Source organism: Esox lucius, chromosome 3, assembly GCF_011004845.1.
Source record: "Esox lucius isolate fEsoLuc1 chromosome 3, fEsoLuc1.pri, whole genome shotgun sequence".
NCBI classification, from domain to species: domain Eukaryota; kingdom Metazoa; phylum Chordata; class Actinopteri; order Esociformes; family Esocidae; genus Esox; species Esox lucius.
The window spans coordinates 33,682,358-33,707,700 of record NC_047571.1 but is presented as its reverse complement, the minus strand read 5'-3'; the positions used below and the strand labels follow the sequence as shown (position 1 = coordinate 33,707,700).

General features: G+C 39.2%; 2 protein-coding genes across 2 annotated transcripts; both read right to left on the bottom strand.

Annotated features, from left to right (window-relative positions):
• Positions 1-661: 661 nt before the first annotated feature.
• LOC114830290 (immune-associated nucleotide-binding protein 9-like) lies at positions 662-9,587 on the bottom strand. Its single transcript, XM_034291358.1, has 6 exons — positions 9,562-9,587; positions 3,165-3,749; positions 2,922-2,990; positions 2,638-2,715; positions 1,429-2,548; positions 662-674 (listed from the first exon to the last, which is right to left on the bottom strand). Exons 2-6 carry the CDS (start codon positions 3,712-3,714, stop codon positions 662-664), a joined length of 1,830 nt encoding a protein of 609 aa, XP_034147249.1. The 5' UTR covers positions 3,715-3,749; positions 9,562-9,587.
• Positions 9,588-9,972: 385 nt separating this feature from the next.
• Positions 9,973-24,971, bottom strand: LOC117594244 (butyrophilin-like protein 1). The gene is made up of 7 exons (XM_034291357.1): positions 24,734-24,971; positions 14,029-14,055; positions 13,505-13,840; positions 12,643-12,657; positions 12,385-12,414; positions 12,126-12,140; positions 9,973-10,037 (listed from the first exon to the last, which is right to left on the bottom strand). The coding sequence occupies exons 2-7, from the start codon at positions 14,048-14,050 to the stop codon at positions 9,973-9,975; spliced, it is 483 nt and encodes a 160-aa protein (XP_034147248.1). The 5' UTR covers positions 14,051-14,055; positions 24,734-24,971.
• Positions 24,972-25,343: the final 372 nt, after the last annotated feature.

Below are 25,343 nucleotides of genomic sequence, written 5' to 3'. Positions count from 1 at the left end.
GTGGAAGTTATTTCATTATTCATAAAAAAGGTCGTTACACACGGATAAAGTACATTTAACTGAAAAAAATATTACATTAACCATTAAAAATCCAAAAGTTATTACAAATAGGAAATGTATTACATGAACCAGCGTTATTACATTAACCGTTGTTACAAGGAGTCCAGTCAACACCTGCCACACACCTGGTCCCCATTGTCACTTTGGTTGCCAGTAGGTAATTACTGGCACCAAAACAGTCCACACACATAATGACCACACAGTTCACATATCACCTCACTGATAGTTTCCACAGGTGACAAATAAACAGACAGTTATAGGATGGATAATGAATAAACAGACAGTTTTAGGATGGATAATGAATAAACAGACAGTTGTAGGATGGATAATGAATAAACAGACAGTTGCAGGATGGATAATGATTAAACAGACAGTTGTAGGATGGATAATGAATAAACAGACAGTTGTAGGATGGATAATGAATAAACAGACAGTTGTAGGATGGATAATGAATAAACAGACAGTTGTAGGATGGATAATGGATAAACAGACAGTTGTAGGATGGATAATGAATAAACAGACAGTTGTAGGATGGATGATGAATAAACAGACAGTTTAAAAAACTAAAACCAGCAGACACTAGACCCTCCATGGAATCTGTTTACATCTGGGCACTAAGAGGAGGAAATTGGAAGATCTATTGATGTATAAGATCACAAAACATTGGGTCATAACCTTGATATATAAATACTGATATTTTAATACAGTACCTGATTCAGGGCAGTTCTTGACTTGGGCCGAAAAGGTCCAGAACCTCGTTCTAATTTGAGGTAAACAGCGTTCTGGTTCCTTTTTGAGGCAAGTCTTATTAACACATACATTTAGTTGAACATAGTCTAAAGTGTGAGAAATGACTGGAATTTAACCTCAACCACCTGTTTTCTACCTCCTGTGGAAGACTCCTTGTTTTGTGAAAAAAAGACAAGAAAACAAAGAACCACTCTTTAGAATATAATTGTGAAATTTATTCAAACCTCTGGTCCACTTTGTTTTTACTGATTGGAACATTTAGAGTTTCAACATGAAACAATTAATTTAATACAAGTAGGTTCCCGATACTCTGTCTGAAATGGACCTCATCCAACACCAGAACTCATCTTATCTTTAGAGAACCCCCACCCGCCCATTCTGAATCAGATCAGATTGTGGAGGAGCCAACTAGATGAGTTTCTCCTGACCCAGCCCAACATTCCTATCAGTGACCTTTGACCTCTCCCCTCTCCAACCAGCCTCTCCTCCAGTACTGAGTGAGCTTCACTGACCTCTTTTAAGTTCTGTCTCAGTCTCTCTATTTCTCCATCCCTTTCCTTCACCTGTCTCTCCTTCTCCTTCATCTCTCTGTCTTTCTCCTTCATCTGTCTGCTGAACTCTGTCTTCATCTGTGTCTGTGAAATCATGATGTTCTTCTGTAACTCAGGTAGGATTATCTTCATCAGGTTTCTCTCAGCTTCAACTCTGGCCTCTTCTCCATAGAGCTCCTTGATCTCCTCAATCTCCTGCTTGTGTTTCTCCTCCATCTCTTTCTTCTCATTTTCTCTCTTCTCTTTTAATCTCTCCAACTTTCTCTCCATCTCTTTCCTCTTATTAGATTCTGTCTTTAACTCTCTCTCCATCTCTCTCTTCTTCTCCTCATCTCTCTCTTCTTTCACTTGTCTCTCTAATTCAGTGGTTCTATCATTGAGTGTTCTGATATCTCCCTCATGTTCCTGGATCACTCCCTCTATCTTCTTTAGAGACTCCTGTAACTCCTTATTAAGTCTGTCTTTCATCTCTGTCTCCTTCCTCTGTTTCCTCTCCTCCATCTCCTTCTGGATTTTTCTCTCCATCTCTCTGACCTGGGCCTCTGCCTCCTGGTAGGTCTGACTGCAATAGAAGCTCTCTCTGTTTCCTGACACCATCTCCTCTATCTTCTCCAGCAGCTCTGGGACCTGAGTGTCATGGGTCCTGTCCTTAATGTTGAGGACATGGTATCTGCTCCCACACTTCTCTACAAGCTGCTGGAGGTCCTGACTACCTGCTTGGAGAAACCCCTCAATGCTCTGCTCTTTCAGGCTGTCATCATGGGTGAATAGAATCACAGTGTGTCTCCAACACCCCTCCCCAAACATCTCCTCCATTCTCTCCAGCACCCCTCTCTCCTCCTCCTTGGAGGGCTCCACTGGTATGACCAGGAGGAAGGCGTGGGGTCCCGGGGCAGACAGACGGACACAGAGCCCCACATCCTGTCTCATCTCCTCCAGAGAGAGTCCAGGACAGAACCAGTCTGGAGTGTCCACCAGCACCAGGTGTCTCCCACACACCTCCCCCTCTCTCCTCACACTCCTCTGGGTCACTGCAGAGGGGCTGGCCTGGGCCCCAAACTCCTCTCTGCCCAGGATGGTGTTTCCTGCTGCCCTCCTCCCAGCACCAGTCCTCCCCAGCAGCACCAGTCTCAGCTCAGACCCACTGGGAGACACTGGGGAGTCTGGACTGCTGCTCTCTCCTCCCACTGTAACACAACACACATCACTGGTCAACACACTGACTCTCTGGAGGATGGACCACTTTAACACACAGAAAACTACATCCACAACTCACTGGTAGGAGGTACAAGATCCATGCTGTTTCTCCTCCTGTGTGTAACTCTGGTGTCTGTATCTGAGGTCTCTCCTCCCACTGTAACACAACACAGGACTCAGTTCAACACATTAACTCATCAGAGGCAGATTTGGAGAAATCAAGTTTGAGGTTGATTACAATTAATGTTACAGTTTGAGTTAATGTTGATGTATTATTATAAAATGTTCAAGAAAGACAACTGGGAGCGCCATCTGAGGTCTCTCTTCTGTTGTATCATATATAAGTTACTGTATCTAACTCACCAGTCATCTGGGTTGAGGTCTCTCTTCTTAGTCTCTCCATCTCAGTCTTCACATCACAGACCTGTTGAGCTGAAATGAGGAGAGACAAGATCTGCATTCTGTGTCAAAGTCTCTAGTCAGAAATATGATGCAGTTAGATCTTATAAACAATGTGTTTAAAACATTCATAACTCATTAGAATCTAAAATAATCTTACCATTGAGGAAAGTTCAGTAAATGTATTAATGGTTTAAACAATCTTACCCAGTTTATAATTTTCATTGTTGACATCCTCCACTTGTTTTTCTTTTTCCTTTAACTGTTTCTCTCTCTTCTCTAGTTGTTTATCTTTCTCTTCTAGTTCCTGCCTCCTCTCCTTTAGTTCTCCTTCTCTCTCTTCCAGTTGTTTGTCCTTCTCTCCCAGTCTGTGGTTCCTGTCCTCTAGTTGAAGGTCTTTTTCCTGCAGTAGGACTCTGAAATTCTCTACTTGGATGTTCTTGTCCTGCAGGTCCTTTCCCAGTGTCTCCAGTTGTCTCTTAGTCTCTTCCACCTCTTTGACAGAGTTCTCCAGTTGTCTGTTAGTCTCTTCCACCTCTTTGACAGAGTTCTCCAGTTGTCTCTCTTTCTCTCTCACTTGCTGGGTCATTTCATCCAGTTGAGTGTCTTTCTCATGAAAATGTTTGATGTTCTCATTCAGTTGTTTGGTTGTTTTCTCCAGTCTGCTCTCAGTGTCCTTCAGTCCATTACTCATCTCCTCCAGAGTTAAATCTTTCTCTTTTATCTTCTCTTCAAATTCCTTCAACGTCTGCTTCATCTCTTCTAGTTCTATTTCTTTTCTCAACTTCAACTCTGAGAAGAAAAATGATTGGTTTTATTCATACAAATTAGAAATGCTCCTTAAAAAATTAGTTGTTGGTTCAATCTCTTATTCATTCATTTCATGATTAATTAGTTTTTCATTGTATGACGAGAAATTCTACCAATGTTTGTTTTATTTGATAATTCCTTGCTATTGATAAACTGATTCACTACCAGTAATTCATTCCATGAATTATTGCTTCATGATATTTCTCATTTACTCTGTGATTGATTGTTTTCTTCATTAATGTGAACTTAAACATTCGGCCTGGCAAAAGTATTCAGATCACTTACTAAATCTCTAAATGACAAGTGGTATATTGACTGAATGTCTCATATTTCTGTTTGAAATTTCATTTAAATACAGTGGGGAGAACAAGTATTTGATAACCTGCAAAATCGGCAGTGTTTCCCACTTTTTTGTATTTTTATACAACTGTGAGATACACTTCAACTGATATTCTAGTAAAGAAAAGTAGAACTTAATATTTGGTACAGAAACCTTGGTTTGCAATTACAGAGATCATACGTTTCCTGTAGTTCTTGACCAGGTTTGCACACACTGCAGCAGGGATTTTGGCCAACTCCCCCATACAGACCTTCCCCAGATCCTTCTGGTTTCGGGGCTGTCGCTGGGCAATACGGACTTTCAGCTCCCTCCAAATATTTTCTATTGGGTTCAGGTCTGGACACTGGCTAGGCCACTCCAGGACCTTGAGATGTTTCTTACAGAGCCACTCCTTAGTTGCCCTGGCTGTGTGTTTTGGGTCGTTTTCATGCTGGAACACCCAGCCACGACCCATTTTCAATGCTCTTACTGAGGGAAGGAGGTTGTTGGCCAAGATCTCACGATACATGGCCCCATCCATCCTCCCCTCAATACGGTGGAGTCGTCCTGTCCCCTTTGCAGAAAAGCATCCCCAAAGAATGATGTTTCCACCTCCATGCTTCACGGTTGGGATGGTGTTCTTGGGGTTGTACTCATCCTTCTTCTTCCTCCAAACACGGCGAGTGGAGTTTAGACCAAAAAGCTCTATTTTTGTCTCATCAGACGACATGACCTTCTCCCATTCCTCCTCTGGATCATCTGCAAACTTCAGACGGGCCTGGACACCCGCTAGCTTGAGCAGGGGAACCTTGCGTGCGCTGCAGGATTTTTAATCTTTTATACAGGTAACGAGTTCAAACAGGTGCAATTAATACAGGTAATGAGTGGAGAACAGGAGGGCTTCTTTAAGAAAACAAACAGGTCTGTGAAAGCCAGAATTCTTACTGGTTGGTAGGTGATCAAATACTTATGTCATGCCATAAATGCAAATTAATTTTTAAAAAATCATACAATGAGATTTTCTGGATATTTGTCTCTCACAGTTGAAGTGTATCTATGATAAAAATGACAGACCTCAACATGCTTTGTAAGTAGGAAAACCTGCAAAATCGGCAGTGTATCAAATACTTGTTCTCCCCACTGTATGTGTAGAAATTAATTTAAACAATTTGAACTGTATTGATTAACTGATTAATTACTCCTCTATTCCAACACTACCTCTTCTTCTAATCCAAAACTCTCCTTCTCCTCCCTCTCTCTTCTATTCTAACGAATGAAGACAACATATCATTCATGAAGTCTTAGGGAGTTTTTCCACACTACTGTTGTTTGCTATTTTGGGTTTAAGGTCGGGTGTCTCTGTAAAGCCCTTTGTGACAACTGCTGTTGTAAAAAGGGCTTTATAAATAAATGTGTTTGATTGATTGATTGTCAGAGGGAGGTTTAGATGAGGACCTGAATCTTCAGAAGTTAATGGCTGTCCTACAACTTTCTTCAGACAAAGCATCAGGGATTGATTCATTTTCAGCAGAATGTTATACACATCTCTGGGATTTGTTTGGGAAAAATCTAATGGAGGTGTTCAAAACATCTTTCCAGGATCATGTTTTGCCTGTTACCTGTCAAATTGGGAATGAGGCTCTTGTTATGAATTGACCAGGAAATATTGATCATCCTTTTCTCTCATCCCTCTCTCCTTGTTTCCTCCTCTCATCTCCCTCTGTCTTCCATCTCTCATCCCTCTCTCCTCCTTCCCTCCTCTCTCCTCTATTCTCCCTCTTCTCTTTATCTCTATTTCCTCTCCTCCTCTGCTCTTCACCTCCTCACTCTCCCTCCTCTCCTATATTTTGCCTCTCTTTTCCTTCACAAATGTTTCCTCTTCTCTCTCGCTCCTTTCTCTTTCTTCTGGACTTTCTCATCCTCCCCTCTCATCATTTGCCAGCTGCTGTAAAGTTATAAACAGGCTTTTGACAGAAGAATAGGGGAGGTGTACAGGGAGAGTAGACAGCAAATAGACACACCTGATGACAACACCCCGTTCCCAAGAGGAGGTGGGGTTGGGTGAGGTGACTGGGAAGGTGTTGTATAGGGGATGTGTTGAGGAGGTGGGGTTGGGTGAGGTGACTGGGAAGGTGTTGTATAGTGGATGTGTTGAGGAGGTGGGGTTGGGTGAGGTGACTGGGAAGGTGTTGTATAGTGGATGTGTTGAGGAGGTGGGGTTGGGTGAGGTGATTGGGAAGGTGTTGTATAGGGGATGTTTTGAGGAGGTGGGGTTGGGTGAGGTGATTGGGAAGGTGTTGTATAGGGGATGTTTTGAGGAGGTGGGGTTGGGTGAGGTGATTGGGAAGGTGTTGTATAGTGGATGTGTTGAGGAGGTGGGGTTGGGTGAGGTGATTGGGAAGGTGTTGTATAGGGGATGTTTTGAGGAGGTGGGGTTGGGTGAGGTGACTGGGAAGGTGTTGTATAGGGGATGTGTTGAGGAGGTGGGGTTGGGTGAGGTGACTGGGAAGGTGTTGTATAGTGGATGTGTTGAGGAGGTGGGGTTGGGTGAGGTGACTGGGAAGGTGTTGTATAGTGGATGTGTTGAGGAGGTGGGGTTGGGTGAGGTGATTGGGAAGGTGTTGTATAGGGGATGTTTTGAGGAGGTGGGGTTGGGTGAGGTGATTGGGAAGGTGTTGTATAGGGGATGTTTTGAGGAGGTGGGGTTGGGTGAGGTGATTGGGAAGGTGTTGTATAGTGGATGTGTTGAGGAGGTGGGGTTGGGTGAGGTGATTGGGAAGGTGTTGTATAGGGGATGTTTTGAGGAGGTGGGGTTGGGTGAGGTGATTGGGAAGGTGTTGTATAGTGGATGTGTTGAGGAGGTGGGGTTGGGTGAGGTGACTGGGAAGGTGTTGTATAGGGGATGTTTTGAGGAGGTGGGGTTGGGTGAGGTGACTGGGAAGGTGTTGTATAGGGGATGTGTTGAGGAGGTGGGGTTGGGTGAGGTGACTGGGAAGGTGTTGTATAGGGGATGTGTTGAGGAGGTGGGGTTGGGTGAGGTGACTGGGAAGGTGGGATGTGTTGTATAGGGGATGTGTTGTGGCTTTAAATAAAGAGAAGTTGCAGAATAGAAAGGACACCCCTTCAAGGGCAAATTCAGTGTTTGTGATAAAATAAAGCCAGAATTAATTTGGATATTGAATACTTCTCTGCTTTGAAGGACGGTTCCATATTTGAGGAGAAGTGGGGTTACAGAGCAGGATGTATTGTAGAGGATGTGTCTGTTGTGTAGAGGAGGTGTCTGTTGTGTTGTAGAGGAGGTGTCTGTTAACATGTTTTCATTATTTCATTTGATTCATTTTGTGGAAATAGAAGGACATAATGTATTAGTTATTATCATTATCAATATTAACTCACCAAAAAAGGATCCTGATCAATAATCCAACATGGAAACTATGAAAAATCATAATATGATGTCCATCCCCATAACCCTGAACCAGCCCTACTCCCTGTCTGTCCATCCCCATACCCCTGAACCAGCCCTACTCCCTGTCTGTCCATCCCCATACCCCTGAACCAGTCCTACTCCCTGTCTGTCCATCCCCATACCCCTGAACCAGCCCTACTCCCTGTCTGTCCATCCCCATACCCCTGAACCAGCCCTACTCCCTGTCTGTCCAGTTAAAGTAAATTATGTGAAGTAATAGTCACCTTCTGGTCATTAAGATCCAGGAAGTTTTCTTGAATTTCTTCTAATAAATTAATTTGTTTATTTTCCCTTATGGGACAAAACTGAGAAATTATGGGAAATACATTTATTATTATATCCGTATTTATTCTTCTGTTAAGTCTTTGTACTCTGTATGTTTGAAACATTACGTATATTAAAATACTTGTTTTTCCTTGTAAGCAACTCATGAGGTCTTATTGTCATGATACCAGTCTGTGTTGGTCTTTGTACTTGTACTCTTATTGTCATGACACCAGTCTGTGTTGGTCTTTGTACTTGTACTCTTATTGTCATGACACCAGTCTGTGTTGGTCTTTGTACTTGTACTCTTATTGTCATGACACCAGTCTGTGTTGGTCTTTGTACTTGTACTCTTATTGTCATGACACCAGTCTGTGTTGGTTTTTGTACTTGTACTCTTATTGTCATGACACCAGTCTGTGTTGGTCTTTGTACTTGTACTCTTATTGTCATGACACCAGTCTGTGTTGGTCTTTGTACTTGTACTCTTATTGTCATGACACCAGTCTGTGTTGGTCTTTGTACTTGTACTCTTATTGTCATGACACCAGTCTGTGTTGGTCTTTGTACTTGTACTCTTATTGTCATGACACCAGTCTGTGTTGGTCTTTGTACTTGTACTCTTATTGTCATGACACCAGTCTGTGTTGGTCTTTGTACTTGTACTCTTATTGTCATGACAACAGTCTGTGTTGGTCTTTGTACTTGTATTCTTATTGTCATGACACTTGTTCCCGTATTTACAATTAAACCTGGAATAATGAACTGTTATTCTAATGACTGAAGAGTTTTTACTTGATTAATTGTCAACACATTATCCATCTTCCACACCGTCTCTCTCCTCCTCTCCTCTACTCCCCATCACCTCTATCTCTCTGTCCTCCTCAGTTCTCCTCCTCTACTACCTCTTCCTCCTCTTCCTTCCTCCACTCTTATTACTCCTTTCTTCCTTCTCTTCTCCCCCTTTTTCTCCTTCTCTCCTCTATTTCATTTTCTCCTCCATTTCCCTCTCTCCTCCTCCAATCCACTAACCTCCTCCTCCACTCCTTCCTCCTCCTCCTTAACTCCTATTTGTCCTCACCTACTCCCATTTTCTCTGCTCTATTTTTCTCCTCTTCTCCTCTACTCTACATCCCTTCTCTTTCTCTCCTCTCTTTACTGATCTCCTCCAACACTCCTCTATTCCTCCTCTCTCCTCCTCCAGTCCTCTTTACCTCCACTCCTATAATCCCTCTCTCTCTTCTTCTCTGTTCTTCATCCTTCTGTCTTTTATTCATTGTCTTCATATTCTCTTAACTTCCACTCTTATTTGATCTGTAGTTGATTTTATATGTTCAGATAATCTATGTGTATTATTGTATATTATAATGCAGTATTGCTGAATCCTTGGTGCTGATTGGCTAGATTTCTTTATAGAACTAATGTAATGATGCCTGGGTTGCGTCTATAGCAACCAGAACATGATTAAATATGAAGTAAGACAGGTAATTTATATAGTAAATATGTGTTCATGTTGTTATTTGTGTTCTGTGGTGTAAACTAGGAAACACTGTGTCTTTTACTAGTAATATAAATGGTCTCTATCACTTATCTAACAAAATACTAAAAACTATAATTTATAATACTAAACATTCTTCTGTGTTTATTAATTTACACAAAATGATTTATTATATCAGGCTGAATGACATCAGTCATGTTTCCTAAACCAATCATCTCCTCCAGACTCTCATACTTACCAAGTTCACCTGCTGATGTCTCCCTCTTCAGCCTGTCCTCCTGGGTCTCATGTTGTAAATAGAATAGTTCTGGCCCTGTGGTGTAAAACTGAGAGGTGAGTTCTGAGTGGTTGACTACATCACAGGACAAACAGGACCAATCAGATTCCTCCATTTCCTAAATCCTCTGTCATGTGGATAGTGTGTGAACCAATAGGATGTGGTTAGTATCATTAATAGGATGATTGACTGTCTGTCTGCATGTGGTGATGTAATAGCTCTGTTATTGATGATTTATTCTGTTTGTTCTCCTGGGAAATGTACATCCTGATCCCCCATTAAGTACAATGTTTTGACCAAGATACATATTGGGTTCTATGTTTTTATGTGAGATATACACTATTGTTAGAAGAGGTGGAGCTATGTAAAGTCAGGAGGATGTCAATAAACAACAAGACAAATAAATATTAACTCACATAAAAAACGCCATCGTGATCCCCCACTATCTAGTATGGGCAGCCAATATGAAACAGAATGCGTTAGTTAAAATCACTATTTTCAAACAAACATCTTTCACATTATCCAATCAAATACCACAGTGATGTGATGTCATCAGAGAGGTATTAGTGTTCATCACATTCATCAATAATGACAATCAAGAGACATGACCAGTAATGTTGGAATGGTTATAATGATTTATGACAGTGGGTGGGATATATTAGGCAGCATGTGAACATTCTTTCCTCAAAGTTGATTTGTTAGAAGCAGGAAAAATGGGCAAGCGTAAGGATCTGAGACTTTGACAAGGGCCATTTGTGATGACTAGATGACTGAGTCAGAGCATCTCTGAAATTGGAGTCCTTGTGGGGTGTTCCTGGTCTGCAGTGGTCAGGACTTATCAAAAATGGTCCAAGGAAAAGAGTTGGAGGAAAAGAGTTGAACTGGTGACAGGGTCATGGGTAGTGTTGGACCAATACAAATTATTTAGGCCGATATTTTGGAATTAAAATGGTCGATAACCAATTTAAATGCCGATATTCACCATTCTTTAAATTTGAAAAAAATGTACGTCAGAAGAATTCCACAAACAACACAGACACAAAACTTACATTAAATTAATCTGCAAATGAATCTGCAGAGATCTGCTTCAGTCTATTTTGGTTGAAAAGCAGTAACCTTTAGTATTCAACTAAACTAAGTATCTAAGATTTTTCAAATAATTTTCCCTTCCCTGAGAATTTTTTTTTTGTTTTGTTCAATTGAAATAAGGAAACACAAGTAGATTTAACAAGAAACATTTTCAAATAAGGAACCTCTTTAAATAAAACAGGTCTTAATAATAACATAAAATGAATGTGCACGTGGCACATTCAAGGATCACACAGCAGCATATTTCTTTTGATGACAGATGAGGCCTTTCTGTTAGTGGTGGCTGGCAGCAGTTTTTAGATCTGAACACCAGCGGCGCATTTTGATCAACTACATGACAGGGATTATCGGTTTGGCTGATTTCAATGGGCCGATAACAACTAAATAATTAAAAGGCAAAAAATAAATTGGCATCAATATTCAGCCAGGACGATAATCGGTCTAAAACTAGTCATGTGCGGTCAAGGCTCATTGATGCACGTGGGGAGTGAAGGCTGGCCTGTGTGGTACGATACATTAGATGAGATGCTGTGACTCAAATTGCTGACAAAGTTGATGCTGGTACTGATAGAAAAGGTGTCAGAACACAGTGCATCACAGTTTGTTGCATATGGGGCTGCATAGTGGCAGACCAGTCAGGGTGCCCATGCTGACCCCTGTCCACTACCGAAAGGATCTACAATGGGCACGTGAGCATCAGAACTGGACCACGGAGCAATGGAAGAAGGTGGCCTGGTCTGATGAATCACATTTTCTTTTACATCACTGTGTGTCACTTACATGGAGAACACATGGCACCAGGATGCATTATGGGTAGAAGGCTAGCCAACAGAAGCAGTGTGATGCTTTGGCCAGTGTTCTGCTGGGAAAACTTGGGTCCTACCATTCATGTGGATGTTACTTTGACACGTACCATCTACCCAAGCTTTGTTGGAGACCATGTCACCCTTTCATGACAACGGTATTCCCTAATGGCACTGGCCTCTTTCAGCAGGATAATGCACCCTGCCACAAAGCAAAAATGGTTCAGGAATGGTTTGAAGAACACAACAACCAGTTCAAGGTGTTGACTTGGCCTCAAATTCCCCAGATCTCAATCCAATCAAGCATCTGTGGGATGTGCTGGACCAACAGGTCCGATCCATTGAGGCTCCACCTAGCAACTTACAGGACTTAAAGGACCTGCTGCTAACGTCTTGGTGCCAGGTACCACAGCAAACCTTCAGAGGTCTAGTGGAGTCCAGGCCTCGACAGGTCAGGGCTGTTTTGGTGGCAAAAGGGGGACCTACACAATATTAGGCAGGTGGTAATAATGTTATGTCTGATCAGTGTACATATTGGGTTCTATGTGTTTATGTCAGATATACAGTATTGTGAGAAGAGGTGGAGCTATGTAAACCCAGGAGGATGTAAATAAACAACAAGACAAAAAACTATTAACTCACCCCGTAACATACTTCCTGATACCCCATGGACAGCCAATATGAAAAAGAATTTATAGGTTAAAATCACTACCTTCAAAGCATCAACTTACAATTCAAAACTACAGTATTAGTATTACTAACTAAAACAAGAGTATTTTTATTATGACATATTGGGTTCTATGTGTTTATGTCAGATATACAGTATTGTGAGAAGAGGTGGAGCTATGTAAACCCAGGAGGATGTAAATAAAAACAGACAGACAAATTAATTTAAACTCACTCGATGAAGAAATTTCTGATCCCCTCCAGGCTGGCAACCCAATATGAAACAGAATGTTAAAATCACTACCTTCAAACCATCATCTTACAATTCAAAACTACAGTATTAGTATTACTAACTAAAACAAGAGTATTTTTATTATGACATATTGGGTTCTATGTTTTTATGTCAGATATACAGTATTGTGAGAAGAGGTGGAGCTATGTAAACCCAGGAGGATGTAAATAAAAACAGACAGACAAATTAATTTAAACTCACCAACTAACATATCTCCTGATTCCCCAAGGATGGCAACCCAATATGAAACAGAATTCATAGGTTAAAATCATAATCTTCAAACCATCATCTTACAATTCAAAACTACAGTATTAGTATTACTAACTAAAACAAGAGTATTTTTATTATGACATATTGGGTTCTATGTGTTTATGTCAGATATACAGTATTGTGATAAGAGGTGGATCTATGTAAACCCAGGAGGATGTAAATAAACAACAACAGACAAATAAATATTAAATCACCCAAAAACTTATGTTCTGATCCTCCATTACCAAGGATGGAAACACAATATGAAACAGAATGTTAAAATCATTATCTTACAATTCAAATCTACAGTATTGGTATTACTAATACTAACTAAAACTACAGTATTGGTATTACTAATACTAACTAAAACTACAGTATTGGTATTACTAATACTAACTGAAACTACAGTATTTTTATTATGACATAGTATTGTGAGAAGAGGTGGAGCTATCTGATCCCAGGAGGATGTCAATAAACAAACCCAGACAATTAAATATTAACTCATGTAAACAATTATATAATCTTTATCAAGGATGGACAGACGATATGAAACTGAATGTATTAGTTATTATCATTGACCAGTAATGTTGGAATGGTTATAATGATTTATGACATCTAGATCAAAGATCAGAGTGGTTGTAATATGTATTATAACTAGTTCATATTCAGTATTAATATGGTCTATTAATGTGTAACTCCTACTATGACCTCCTACCTACATGATAAAGTATATGTGTGTTGTAGAGGGAAAGACACTGGTTGGTGTTGTTGTTTAGGTGTTTATAATCATGGACTGGAGTTATAGACCACTTACCTCTAATAACATCTAAACACAATGCAACCTCCTCCTTCTGTTCTCCATGGATGACCTGACAGATGTAGTCTTCAGAATCTGACTCCTTGATGTTTTTCATCCTCAGAGACACATTTCCTCTCTCCATCTCCTGGGTGATCAGACTCAGTCTGTCCTCATAGTAACTCCTCTCTGTCACCTGACCATTCTTATACAGGTAAATACACTCTGTCCTCCTAAACCACCTGATTGTCATGGTAACAGCACTGGTCTCAGGGGAGAGGTGACAGGGGAGGGTGACATCATCACCAACATCACCCCGAATGTTTCTCTCAGTGGTGATGAGTTTAAACTGATCTGTTCAGAGAGGAAACACAAACTCAGTTACAACTCCTCATCAAACACATTTCATCCAGAAACACAGTTACACATCAAGACATACTGAACCACAAACTCATTTCACTTTCAGTAGTTGAGTTTTAATTTTTTATTTGTCCAGATATGTGATAGAAAAGTTAATAATGGATTCTAACATGGTGACTTACTATGATCTCTGGACTCTGCCATTTTCCCTGTAAAATAAAAACATCCATATTTACATTATTACACATATTCACTTCTTTAATGAGACTGTGTTTCTTTCTGAACCACATGGATATAATAACTCTTTCAAAAATACAACGTTTCCAAAAAAGTTGGGACGCTGTGTAAAATGGAAAGAAAAACAGAATGCCACACAAACACACACACGCACACACGCACACACTCTCCATTACACACACACACACACACACACACACACACACACACACACACACACACACACACACACCTATGGCAGGTGAAAAGGGACTTTATTAAGCTATTGAAACGACCTAATGTGCATACCACCGCGTATGCGACCGTGTATACGTCTATACGCGTATGCAACCGTGTATACGTGTATGCACCCATGTATAAGCGTTCCTATACCCGTATACACGACGCGTCAGTATACGCGCTCAGACGACTGCTTCAGTCGACTGACAAAAACGACTGAACGCACGTGTGTACGCGTGTAGATATTATCCCGTACAGTAGAGGGCGCAGAAACCCGGGGATCACTAGTCTGTAAGAACAGGGAGTTGTTAAACACCTTCGACGAAGAGAGGAGGAACGGGTTCGTTTTTCGGCTAAATACAGGTGAGTTCAGATATTATTTTCATCTAGCTAAAACCATCAGGCATGTGGAGGTGCTTGGTTATGCTTTCTCTGTATGAGTTTTAATAAGCGAGACTGGGTGGCTAGTTAAAACCACAGACAACGAATTCAAATCGCAGACATTAACATGTTTTTCATTAGTATATTTACAAGTTTGCATCTCTCCTACAGGTTTCCCATGAAGAATCTATTTTATTGGACCCTTTTCTGTAAACAGGACTTCTTTCTCTTATATTTTTCTTCACAGAAAACTGATAGGCTTACCTGTAATGTGTAGCCTATATAATTTATTTTTCATTATTGTAGATATCATTTAAATGTGCATTGTAAATATGGAAATAAATGCTTTAACGACATCTGGTAATTATTCAATAAATGTACTATATACATATTCAAATGTTTCAGTTTTGTCTTTTGAATTTTCATGGAATTCCTAACATGTGAATTGCAGTTTTACATTGTGATTACACAATGCAGATCGGGAGTGTCATATTTCTCTAGAGAGTAGTATAAAGAAAATGTACTCCCTACCTTATTTTCATTTTTCTTATTTTGGCCATTTTCAGTTATAAAATCAATAGCTTTATTTAAATAATAACAGCCAGCCATGGACGGGTAGTCTTATAACACCCGCCATATAATAAGGTTGTTAGGTACTAAAAAAGGTACTAAAAAAAACATTATATTAAGAAATTGTATTTCAACAGAGTATTACATAGCACATTTTATTTCAGTTATACTGTGCTTAGTAGGGAGTGTATACGCTGACTTCAAATTATATTTTCCCATTCGTTACCAAAGTGAATGCATATTTAACCGTTAAAAGTAAATGCAATATAAAAGTTTATATGTTTATAGTTGGATTATTTTTTGTGGAGTCGTGACTATTCTATCACAAATGTAGGCTATAATTTGGAACAGAGACCACTGCAAGCCTAATGTTTGACAGTATTCTATCGTGCTAGTCTACTAAATCGATTTAATATAGGCCTAGCTGTAAACACAATTAAACAACGTGACATTCGTTAAAGAACGTAATAAAAACAAAGCTAATAGCTTGCTAAGACTATTTAAATATGGGCCTAGTTGTAATATTCCTTTAGTTTGTCGTTGTGTGTCATGGTAATGCAACGAACTTATTTACCAGCACTTTCATACTGACAAGACAAAAGTTGGAGCCGCCAATTATTTTAAGCGTACAAGTTTGTAGACATTTTATAAAGCCGTTACCATCACAAATCGATAGGCTACCTTAATTATTGTATATCAGGGGAATGAAAGCATGACAACATACTATTTGATTTTAAACGACCACGAATACTATGTTTTACATTGTATGTATAGGCTATAGCCTACTTCGTAGCCAGTTTGCTATGACAAATAAATTAACATGAAATCATGTTTTTATCTAGCTGATATCACATGCCCCGCTCCACCAAATTCAGCAAAATATTTTACAGTCAGAATATATCTAAATTAACAGAACGGAAAACTACGTATCTACCAAATGGCTTTTGGATCCACAGTTCTAGCAAAAGGTCTTATTTGAAATGCCGACAATTTAATCAATTCTGAGCGAGTAGACTAATGTTCTTATATCCCAGACACCACTTCCATACCGTAATAATTCCCCGTTTATAAGCTGCACCGTGTATAAACCGCACCATTAATTGTATATCTTTGTATACAAACCCCAGTATTAACTGCATCTATAGCCTACATAAACCGCATTTGCCTGTAGAATTATGGCTAATACATAATTCAGGGGTGTCATTTCAGCAAAAGCGGAGGCATGGCAATGTGACATGACATCTAGGACAGAGAGTGGAGGTCTAATAATCATTAGTCATTTGTTTAAACTTAACAGAAAATAAAGAAATGCATTGACTTACATGCCAGGTGTTCAAGACCTGCGTGAAGTTAGCCCCCAACCCAAAATAGGCTCAATCGTTTGTGCTGGTTTGTGCTGTTAACATTTTCGTTTGGGCTGCTTTCATTTTTTAGAATATTTAAGAATACTTTATAGATCTAATTTACTCAAAATAGGCTAAATTGTTTGTGCTCCGTTAGTGCTGATAAAGGTTTGTTTTGGCGACTGCCTTTCTTAACGATAATGACAGAGATATTGTGGAAAGGGAGTAAAGCCAGTGCGCTATCCCAACCTGGCTATCCAATAGAAATCTAGCTTATCAAAAACTGTAGCAGCACAAACAAAAGCAGCTGAACAAAATGCCTGAATGAGTGCATATTATGGTTGTAATAATATAAGCATAATATGACCATACAGTAAAAAACTTTCAATTTCAATAAGTGCTCCCCAAAGTCCAAGTTGACTCTCAAAAAGATCGAACCTTTCTATGGAGCACCCGCGGTCACACAGTTCACAGGTCCCAAAGCAGTAGTTTCATCTCTTGTTCATGCTCGTTAATTGCAAACTAGCCACCACTGATTTTTCTTTCCGCCTCTATTCATTTTGATAAGTTTAGCTATGTAGAACGTAACGTGGTCACAAACACACACATGCAAACACTCCAAACGTGCAACATGAATAGGCTATATACATTATATCATCATATTGCATGCACATGTGAGAAAACGATGAGCATGAGGAAACGATGAGCCCATCCATTTTTGCAAATCAATTTGAAGTTAAATTATTTTTTATTTTATAAAAAACAGATTCAAAGTATGACAGCTGCCCTACCTTGCCAAACCCAGTTGATGCCTGGGCATGCACTGTACATTAATGTTAAACATCTGTCATAGGGGCTACCAAGATTAATTTGTTGAAGAATAAAATACGTTTTTGAAAACACTAACGCCAATTGTAACATATTTGCTACATTAATCTCTGAGACCACTACGTCCAAGCAATCATCTGTGAAAATGTTCGCTGGTGGAAAAATGTAAGCCAAGTATTTACTGCTGTGATTGAAAATGTTTGCCAAATCTGTGTATAAGCCACCGTTTATAAACGGCGGTATTTGGCAAATCTCTGTCCTACCATAAGAAACACACATATTACAAAATATTTTAAAACATTAAATAATAAAATAAGATTTTCTTTATAAATAGTGATCGATTGTATTCATTGTCGCTAATTGGCTAGCCAGGTAATATTCATTATATATAATGTATTTTACTTTTCCTGTTACATTTTTATTCTATGCATAATTGCAATCTATATAAGAGGCTTGCCAATTAATTGTACAACAAAGGAGATTCTCAATGACTTTATCATGAAAACAGTACCTATATAGCCGTGTTTGTTTAGGAAGAAGGGTTGACACATCTCTCCCTATATGTAGCATATCTAGGCTCTGATTTTTTTATCGTAACGCCCACTCATCCATTGAAGTCAGTCATTCATTTCGGGGTGATTAGCGCCTGCCTGGGTACCAACTACAACTTGTGTGCTTTTGGCTGATTAGGAATACAGGATAACAACAAACAGCAGGTTAAATAGTTTTCAGTTTGTTCATTTAGAATTCTGACAAAGGACGAATGTAGCCTAATATACACATATTTATGACAAGTTATGGAAGGAGGAGGGTTTAGCTTTCAAAATTGCTTTTTTTTTATTACAAACTCAAACGCGAATTGGCTTAAAGCGGGGTGTCCAAACAATTCCAAGGAGTGCTGAGTGTCTGCTGGTTTTCGCTCTCACCTTGTACTAGATAGTTAGGTTACTAATTGGTTAAAGTTTCTACCCTCACCTGGTTGTTTAGGTGAACTGGGAACCAATTTATAGGAAAAACCAAAAACCAGCGGACACTCGGCCCTCCGTGGAACTGTTTGGACACCCCTGGCTTAGGCATTTGACGGATCTAGTGCTAATGAACCCCAGACAGTCAGATGCTTATTTGTATTTCCTGTTCATGCGAAAAGATTCTTGAAAGACCAGTGCTCTCTACCGGATAAGTCAATAAATACATAGACGCATACACGTGCGTTCAGTCGTTTATGTCAGTCGACTGAGGCAGTCGTCTGAGCGCGTATACTGACGCTACGCGTATAGGTGACTGAACAGTGCGACTATGTTGGACGACTGAACGTGTATACCACCGCGTATGCGACCGTGTATACGTGTATACGCGTATACGACCGTGTATACATGTATACGCGTATGCATACGCGTATACACTACATACACGTATACATAGACGTATACATGTATACACGGTTGTATACGCGTATAGACGTATACGCGGTCGCATACGCGGTGGTATACACGTTCAGTCGTCCAACACAGTCGCACTGTTCAGTCACCTATACGCGTAGCGTCAGTATACGCGCTCAGACGACTGCTTCAGTCGACTGACATAAACGACTGAACGCACGTGTATACATGTATGTATTTATTCACTAATCCTGGCGAGGGCGCTGGTCTCTCGTGGATTTTTATTCTAAAGAAGGCTGAACCGTATACCGGAAGGTGCTTTTTGCAAGTTTAGTGCGTGTTTATACAGTATTTTATTCAGTGTAGCCAACAGTTAAGGAAAATCTGTGTTTTAAATCATTGAAATCGAATCAGTTTTTTTCTGTTTTAATATACTTCAAGTGAACAACCCTGTGTTGACAAGGGCAGAGAAATATATGCATGTGATGCCTGATGTCTTGTCAAAAATCGCTCAGCGATTCGCTTGCTACAAGAACTCTAGATCAAATAGCCACTTGATGGCTAAAAGTAGTTTCCCGTTCTAGACAAATTCTGACAGTAAAATATGTTGCTGAATTTGGTTGAGCAGGATATTTGATAGAAGCTAAACTAAAACATGATTTTATTTGAAGGAAATATATTTCAAACGTTTGTTGTATAGGCTAGCATATATTTCTTATTTCGTTTATTGTTCAAAACTTGTTTTCACCATACCAGAGTCAATGCACATTTAACAGTTAGAATTGAATGGAAAATGAAAGAATATGGAGGGTGTTAATAGGTACCAAATGGTTATGGAATTACTATTTGTGGAGCCGTGATTATTCTAGCACAAAGTTAGGCTAGATTTTGAAACCCAGACCTAAGCAATTCTGAGTAATGTTTGACATAGTATCCTATGTACTGTTAATCTATTAAATCGATTTGAGATAGCTCGGCCAGAAACCTATACTGACATGAAGGATGACTGGAGCCGCGATTCATTTTGACAGTAGGCCTATATCAGCACAATTTTGGGACTTATTTAATACAGCCAGTCACAATCCCCAATAAATAAATGAAATATCTTTATCCAGGCCATGAAAAAATTACAACTTGCTATATGTCTGATTTTACACGAACAACATGCTTTGCATTTTATTTATTAGCGCTTCTTGCCAAGTTTGCGCTATGGCATATTTATGATGTTTTTTTCAGTACCTTCTTAAACGTAGTAGCCTATACATGAGTAATTAGATTGACGCGGGTGTTGGTAAGACTACATGGTCATAGCTGAATAGAATTCTACTTTTGGTATTTAAATAAAGTTATTGATTTAATGAAACTGAAAATGGAAAATTGTACTACTCTCTAGGGAAATATGATACTCCCGATCTGTACTGTGTAATCACAATGTAAAACTGCAATGCACATGTTAGGGATTCCATGAAAAGACTCAAAAGACAAGAGAGAACTAAAATATTTGAACATGTATGTAGTACATTTATTGAATAATAATCAGAAGTCGTTAAAGCATTTATTTACATAATGAATATTACCTGGCAAGCCAATTAGCTCAATGAATACAATCGATCGCTATTTGTAAAGAATATCTTATTTTATTTTTGAATGTTTTAAAATATATTCTGTAATATGTGTGTTTCTTATGGTAGGACTGAGATTTGCCAAATACCGCCGTTTATAAACTGAGGCTTATACACAGATTTTGCATTTTCAATCACAGCAGTAAATACATGGCTTACCCTACACTTTTGAAACACTTTCCACCGGGGAACATTTTCACAGATGATTGCTTGTACGTAGAGGTCTCAGAAACTCATGTAGCAAATATGATACAATTGGGGTTACAGGGTTTTCAAAAACATATTTTATTCTTCCACAAATTAATCTTGGTAGCCCCTATGACAGATCTTTTAATATTGATGTACAATACATCCGTCAATTGGGTATGGCAAGGTAGTGCAGCTGCCATACTTTGAATCTGTTTTTTTTCTCAAATAAAAATGAGAAACGAATATAACTTCTATTGCCTTTAAATTGATTGCAAATATTGATGGGCTCATCGTTTCCTCATACTCATCGTTTTCTCACATGTGCATGCAGTACGATTATTTAATGTACATAGCTTATCAGTATTGCACGTTTGGAGTGTTTGAATGTGTGTGTTTGTGACCACGTTACTTTCTACATAGCTAAACATATCAAAATGTTTAGAGGTGAGAAGAAAAACCAGTGGTAGATAGTTTGCAATTAACGAGCATCGAACAAGAGATTAAACGACTGCTTTGGGACCGGTGAACAGTGTGATCGCTGGTGCTCCATAGAAAGGATAGATATTTTTGAGAGTCAACTTGGACTTTAGGGAGCTCTTATTTAAAAAAAAAATAATTCTTACTGTATGGTATATATTATTACATGCATAATATGCACTCATTCTAGCCTATTTATCTTTGAACAAGAAAATAGACCGCTGATTCAAAAAAACTCGTCAGTGAAAATGAGTGTCAGTGAGTTAACTTGTTCTTTCCTCCATGTTTGTCGACATGTAATTGTGTCATTGGTTATGGAAGCATTTTGCCCAGCTGCTTCTGTTTGTGCTGCAACAGTTTTTGGTATATAACCTACATTTATACTGGATAGCGCACTTGCTTTACTCACTTTCCACAATAGCTCTGTCATTATCGGTAAAAAAAGGCAGTCGCAAAAACAAACTTTTATCGGCACAAACAGAGCACAAATTATTTAGACTATTTTAAGTGAATTTGACCTATAAAGTAATCTTAAATATTCTTTAAAAAAAAAAGAAAATTCTGAAGACACGGCAAAACTGAAAATATTAAAATATGCATAGAGTACATTTATTGAATAATAAGCAGTAGTCGTTAAAGCATTTATTTCCATATTTAGAATGTACATTTAAATTATATCTACAATACTGAAAAAGAAAGTATATAGGCTACAAATTACAAGGCAGGCCGGTCAGTTTTCTGTAAAAAAAATGTAAGAGAAATAAGTCCCGTTTACAGACATGGGTGAAATAAAATAGATTATTCATGGGAAACCTGTAAGAGAGATGCAAAATCGTAAATATACTAATAAAAAACATGTTAATGTTTGCGATTTCAACTCGTTGTCTGTGGTTTTAACTAGCCACCCAGTATCGCTTGTGTTAAAACTAATACAGAGAAAACAGCATAGACATAGCTGAGACAATAAAAAAAAAAGGTCAACTAAAAATGTAGCCTAAAAAAGATGTTGCGGTTATATAGATTGAGCAATGGACATGAACTTCGGTTTGGGAAGGAAGGAGGTACAGGCTATAGCCGATGGTTTACGGCCACATTGATGAAATGTTCGAGAGTGAAAAATTATTTACAATGTCGCTAGCAAACAGAGGCAACAAAACTCACTCTAACTAGCTATATTGCATAACCAAGCAATATATTGCATATATTGCATAACTCAACATGCCTGGTGGTTATATTGCATAACCAAGCAATATATTGCATATATTGCATAACTCAACATGCCTGGTGGTTTTCGCTAGATGAATGACTACCGTGACTCACCTGTAGAAAAACGAACCTATGCCTCTCTTCGTCGGAGGTGTTTACCCGGGTGATCCCCGGGTTTCTGCGCCCTCTACTGTACGGGATAAAATCTACACGCGTACACACGTGCGTTCAGTCGTTTTTGTCAGTCGACTGAAGCAGTCGTCTGTGCGCGTATACTGACGCGTCGTGTATACGGGTATAGGAACGCTTATACATGGGTGCATACACGTATACACGTATACACGGTTGCATACGCGTATAGACGTATACACGGTCGCATACGCGGTGGTATGCACATTAGGTCGTTTCAATAGCTTAATAAAGTCCCTTTTCACCTGCCATAGTGTGTATGTGTATGTGTGTGTGTGTGTGTGTGTGTGTGTGTGTGTGTGTGTGTGTGTGTGTGTGTGTGTGTGTATGTGTGTGTGTGTGTGTGTGTGTGTGTGTACACGCACGTGTTTATGTGTGCATCCCTGCAGAGCACAAACAAAATAAATCATTTATGTTGAATCAGATTTATGTTCCCATATTGTAGGTAACAATGATGATCTTATTATTACTGGGTTTGTATGTAGGATGTTCCACCACTATAAATGTGAATAACTTGTGTAAAATAATGCCCATGTGCTTTCATTAGAAATGCACCAGCCTACAGACTCTGTCTACAGACCCAATCTATAGACCCAATCTACAGACCCTGCCTACAGACCCTGTCTACAGACCCTGCCTACAGACCCTGTCTACAGACCCTGTCTACAGACCCTGCCTACAGACCCTGCCTACAGACCCTGTCTACAGACCCTGTCTACAGACCCTGCCTACAGACCCTGTCTACAGACCCTGCCTACAGACCCTGCCTACAGACCCTGTCTACAGACCCTGCCTACAGACCCAGCCTACAGACCCTGTCTACAGACCCTGTCTACAGACCCTGCTGACTGGCCTTCTCCTCTGACAAAATTGCAAACAAGTTCAGGCAGGTAAAAGTCCACATGGAAGTAGACTGAGAATCATCAAGGTGGGCAATAAGGGTCTAAACACAGGTAAGTCTATACAGGAAGTAGTCACATGCTTGATAGTGTTGAAAAACCAACAACATCTCACAATGGAGAAAAGCAAACATAGAACTAATATAGAGGGGAGCAAATGAGACACAGGTCTAAACAATAATGACAAAAGGATAGGCTACGTTCAAAAACAAAGGAAGAAAACCAAACAAGTTACATTCAAGAACAAACGCATAACCAAAACCGACAAAAACAGAACCTCACACCAAATTCATCATCATTATTTCCCAGCATACTCTTTTGCAGGTACATCTTTTTTTATTGTTTATTTTACAGATGTTTTGGTTTGTACTTAATATTGATTGATAAATTAACCTAATGCCACAAGCTGTTTAAGTCAATGGAGTTCCCACCCATTACTGCATGTGTTACCGACATACCTGGTTGTTGCATTTGTGCTTAGAATAGTATTCCTATACTACTGACATTGATGCCCACAGTAATCCTTTTAATAGCAGAAAATTATCTAGATGTCAGGCTACACTGACAAACAGAAAATCATATATCTATGTTTTCTATTCCATTTTGTTAATGTGCTATCGTTTTTATTATTCTCCCCTATTGGTCGAAGGCTCCCTAGTTGTCGGGGGCACTAAGAGACCGCTTATGTCGCTTATGCCTGGAGCTGCCCTGAGGTAGGTTATACATGTTCAGTATTCTACTCCCTGTATGTAGGTTATACATGTTCAGTATTCTACTCCCTGTATGTAGGTTATACATGTTCATTATTCTACTCCCTGTATGTAGGTTATACATGTTCATTATTCTACTCCCTGTATGTAGGTTATACATGTTCAGTATTCTACTCCCTGTATGTAGGTTATACATGTTCAGTATTCTACTCCCTGTATGTAGGTTATACATGTTCAGTATTCTACTCCCTGTATGTAGGTTATACATGTTCAGTATTCTACTCCCTGTATGTAGGTTATACATGTTCAGTATTCTACTCCCTGTATGTAGGTTATACATGTTCAGTATTCTACTCCCTGTATGTAGGTTATACATGTTCAGTATTCTACTCCCTGTATCTATGATATGTCAACAGTAAGTGTCATGTTAATTACACCTGCCTAAGAGCTTGCTAGCAGTGACACACAAGAAGCCAGTCAACCAAGTAGTGAAGTATTGTATTGTATCATATTTATGTAAACATAAATATATAAACTCAATAATTTTATGTTCATCTTCTCATCTTCATGAAAAGTTTATATTGATATTTACTTGTTGGGAAAAAAACGTTAATGTGAATAGTTATAATACTCACCACCTTCACTGGTCTTCACGTCCTCTACTTCAATTTAAAAGTTATGGATGAATATCCAAAATAAGGTCCCACTAATAATAAAAAAAAAACGTTATGTTACCCATGAAGATACTTCTAAACAATGTTAAACCAAACACTACGCAACTTCAGTCTGTACAGGAAGTTTCACTTTCATTTACACTTGAGTTGGAGGCCGAGATGGTTCAGGTTCATCATCCATGAACTTTAAAAACTGGACAGACAACCCGGAATTACTTAACACTTTTCAGGAACTCAGCCTTGCAATCACATGACTTTTACGGCATGTTGTTTCCATGAGCGAAGAACAGTTTTTCTAACTTGTAGGAGGAGGCCAAGATGGGGTCGTGAGAAGACTTTTGCTGTAGCTCTTAAAATCTTTTGCTCAAATCCCGGTTTTACTTTTAATCTGGTCATGTTCAGGAATAATTTCGAATATCCGCATTTTAATAATCTTTTTTTCTTTGTAAATGTTTTATTAAGTTCTGCAGACGCACTTTCCCCCTCAAGTTATGGTTCGTTATCAACGTGCTAGCATGTGCTTTTGCTTCAACTGATGCACTGACTTGAAAATATGGAAGAAAAAGAAGAAACT

Excerpts from the sequence above, each read along its gene's own strand:
- LOC114830290 (XM_034291358.1), bottom strand. The coding sequence starts at position 3,714 with ATGAAGCAGACGTTGAAGGAATTTGAAGAGAAGATAAAAGAGAAAGAT. Across the intron at positions 2,716-2,921 it reads GACCTCAACCCAGATGACTG|TGGGAGGAGAGACCTCAGAT; the intron begins GTGAGTTAGATA and ends GTTGTGTTACAG. Across the intron at positions 2,549-2,637 it reads GGATCTTGTACCTCCTACCA|TGGGAGGAGAGAGCAGCAGT; the intron begins GTGAGTTGTGGA and ends GTTGTGTTACAG.
- LOC117594244 (XM_034291357.1), bottom strand. The coding sequence starts at position 14,050 with ATGGCAGAGTCCAGAGATCATA. Across the intron at positions 13,841-14,028 it reads GGCAGAGTCCAGAGATCATA|ATCAGTTTAAACTCATCACC; the intron begins GTAAGTCACCAT and ends CTCTCTGAACAG.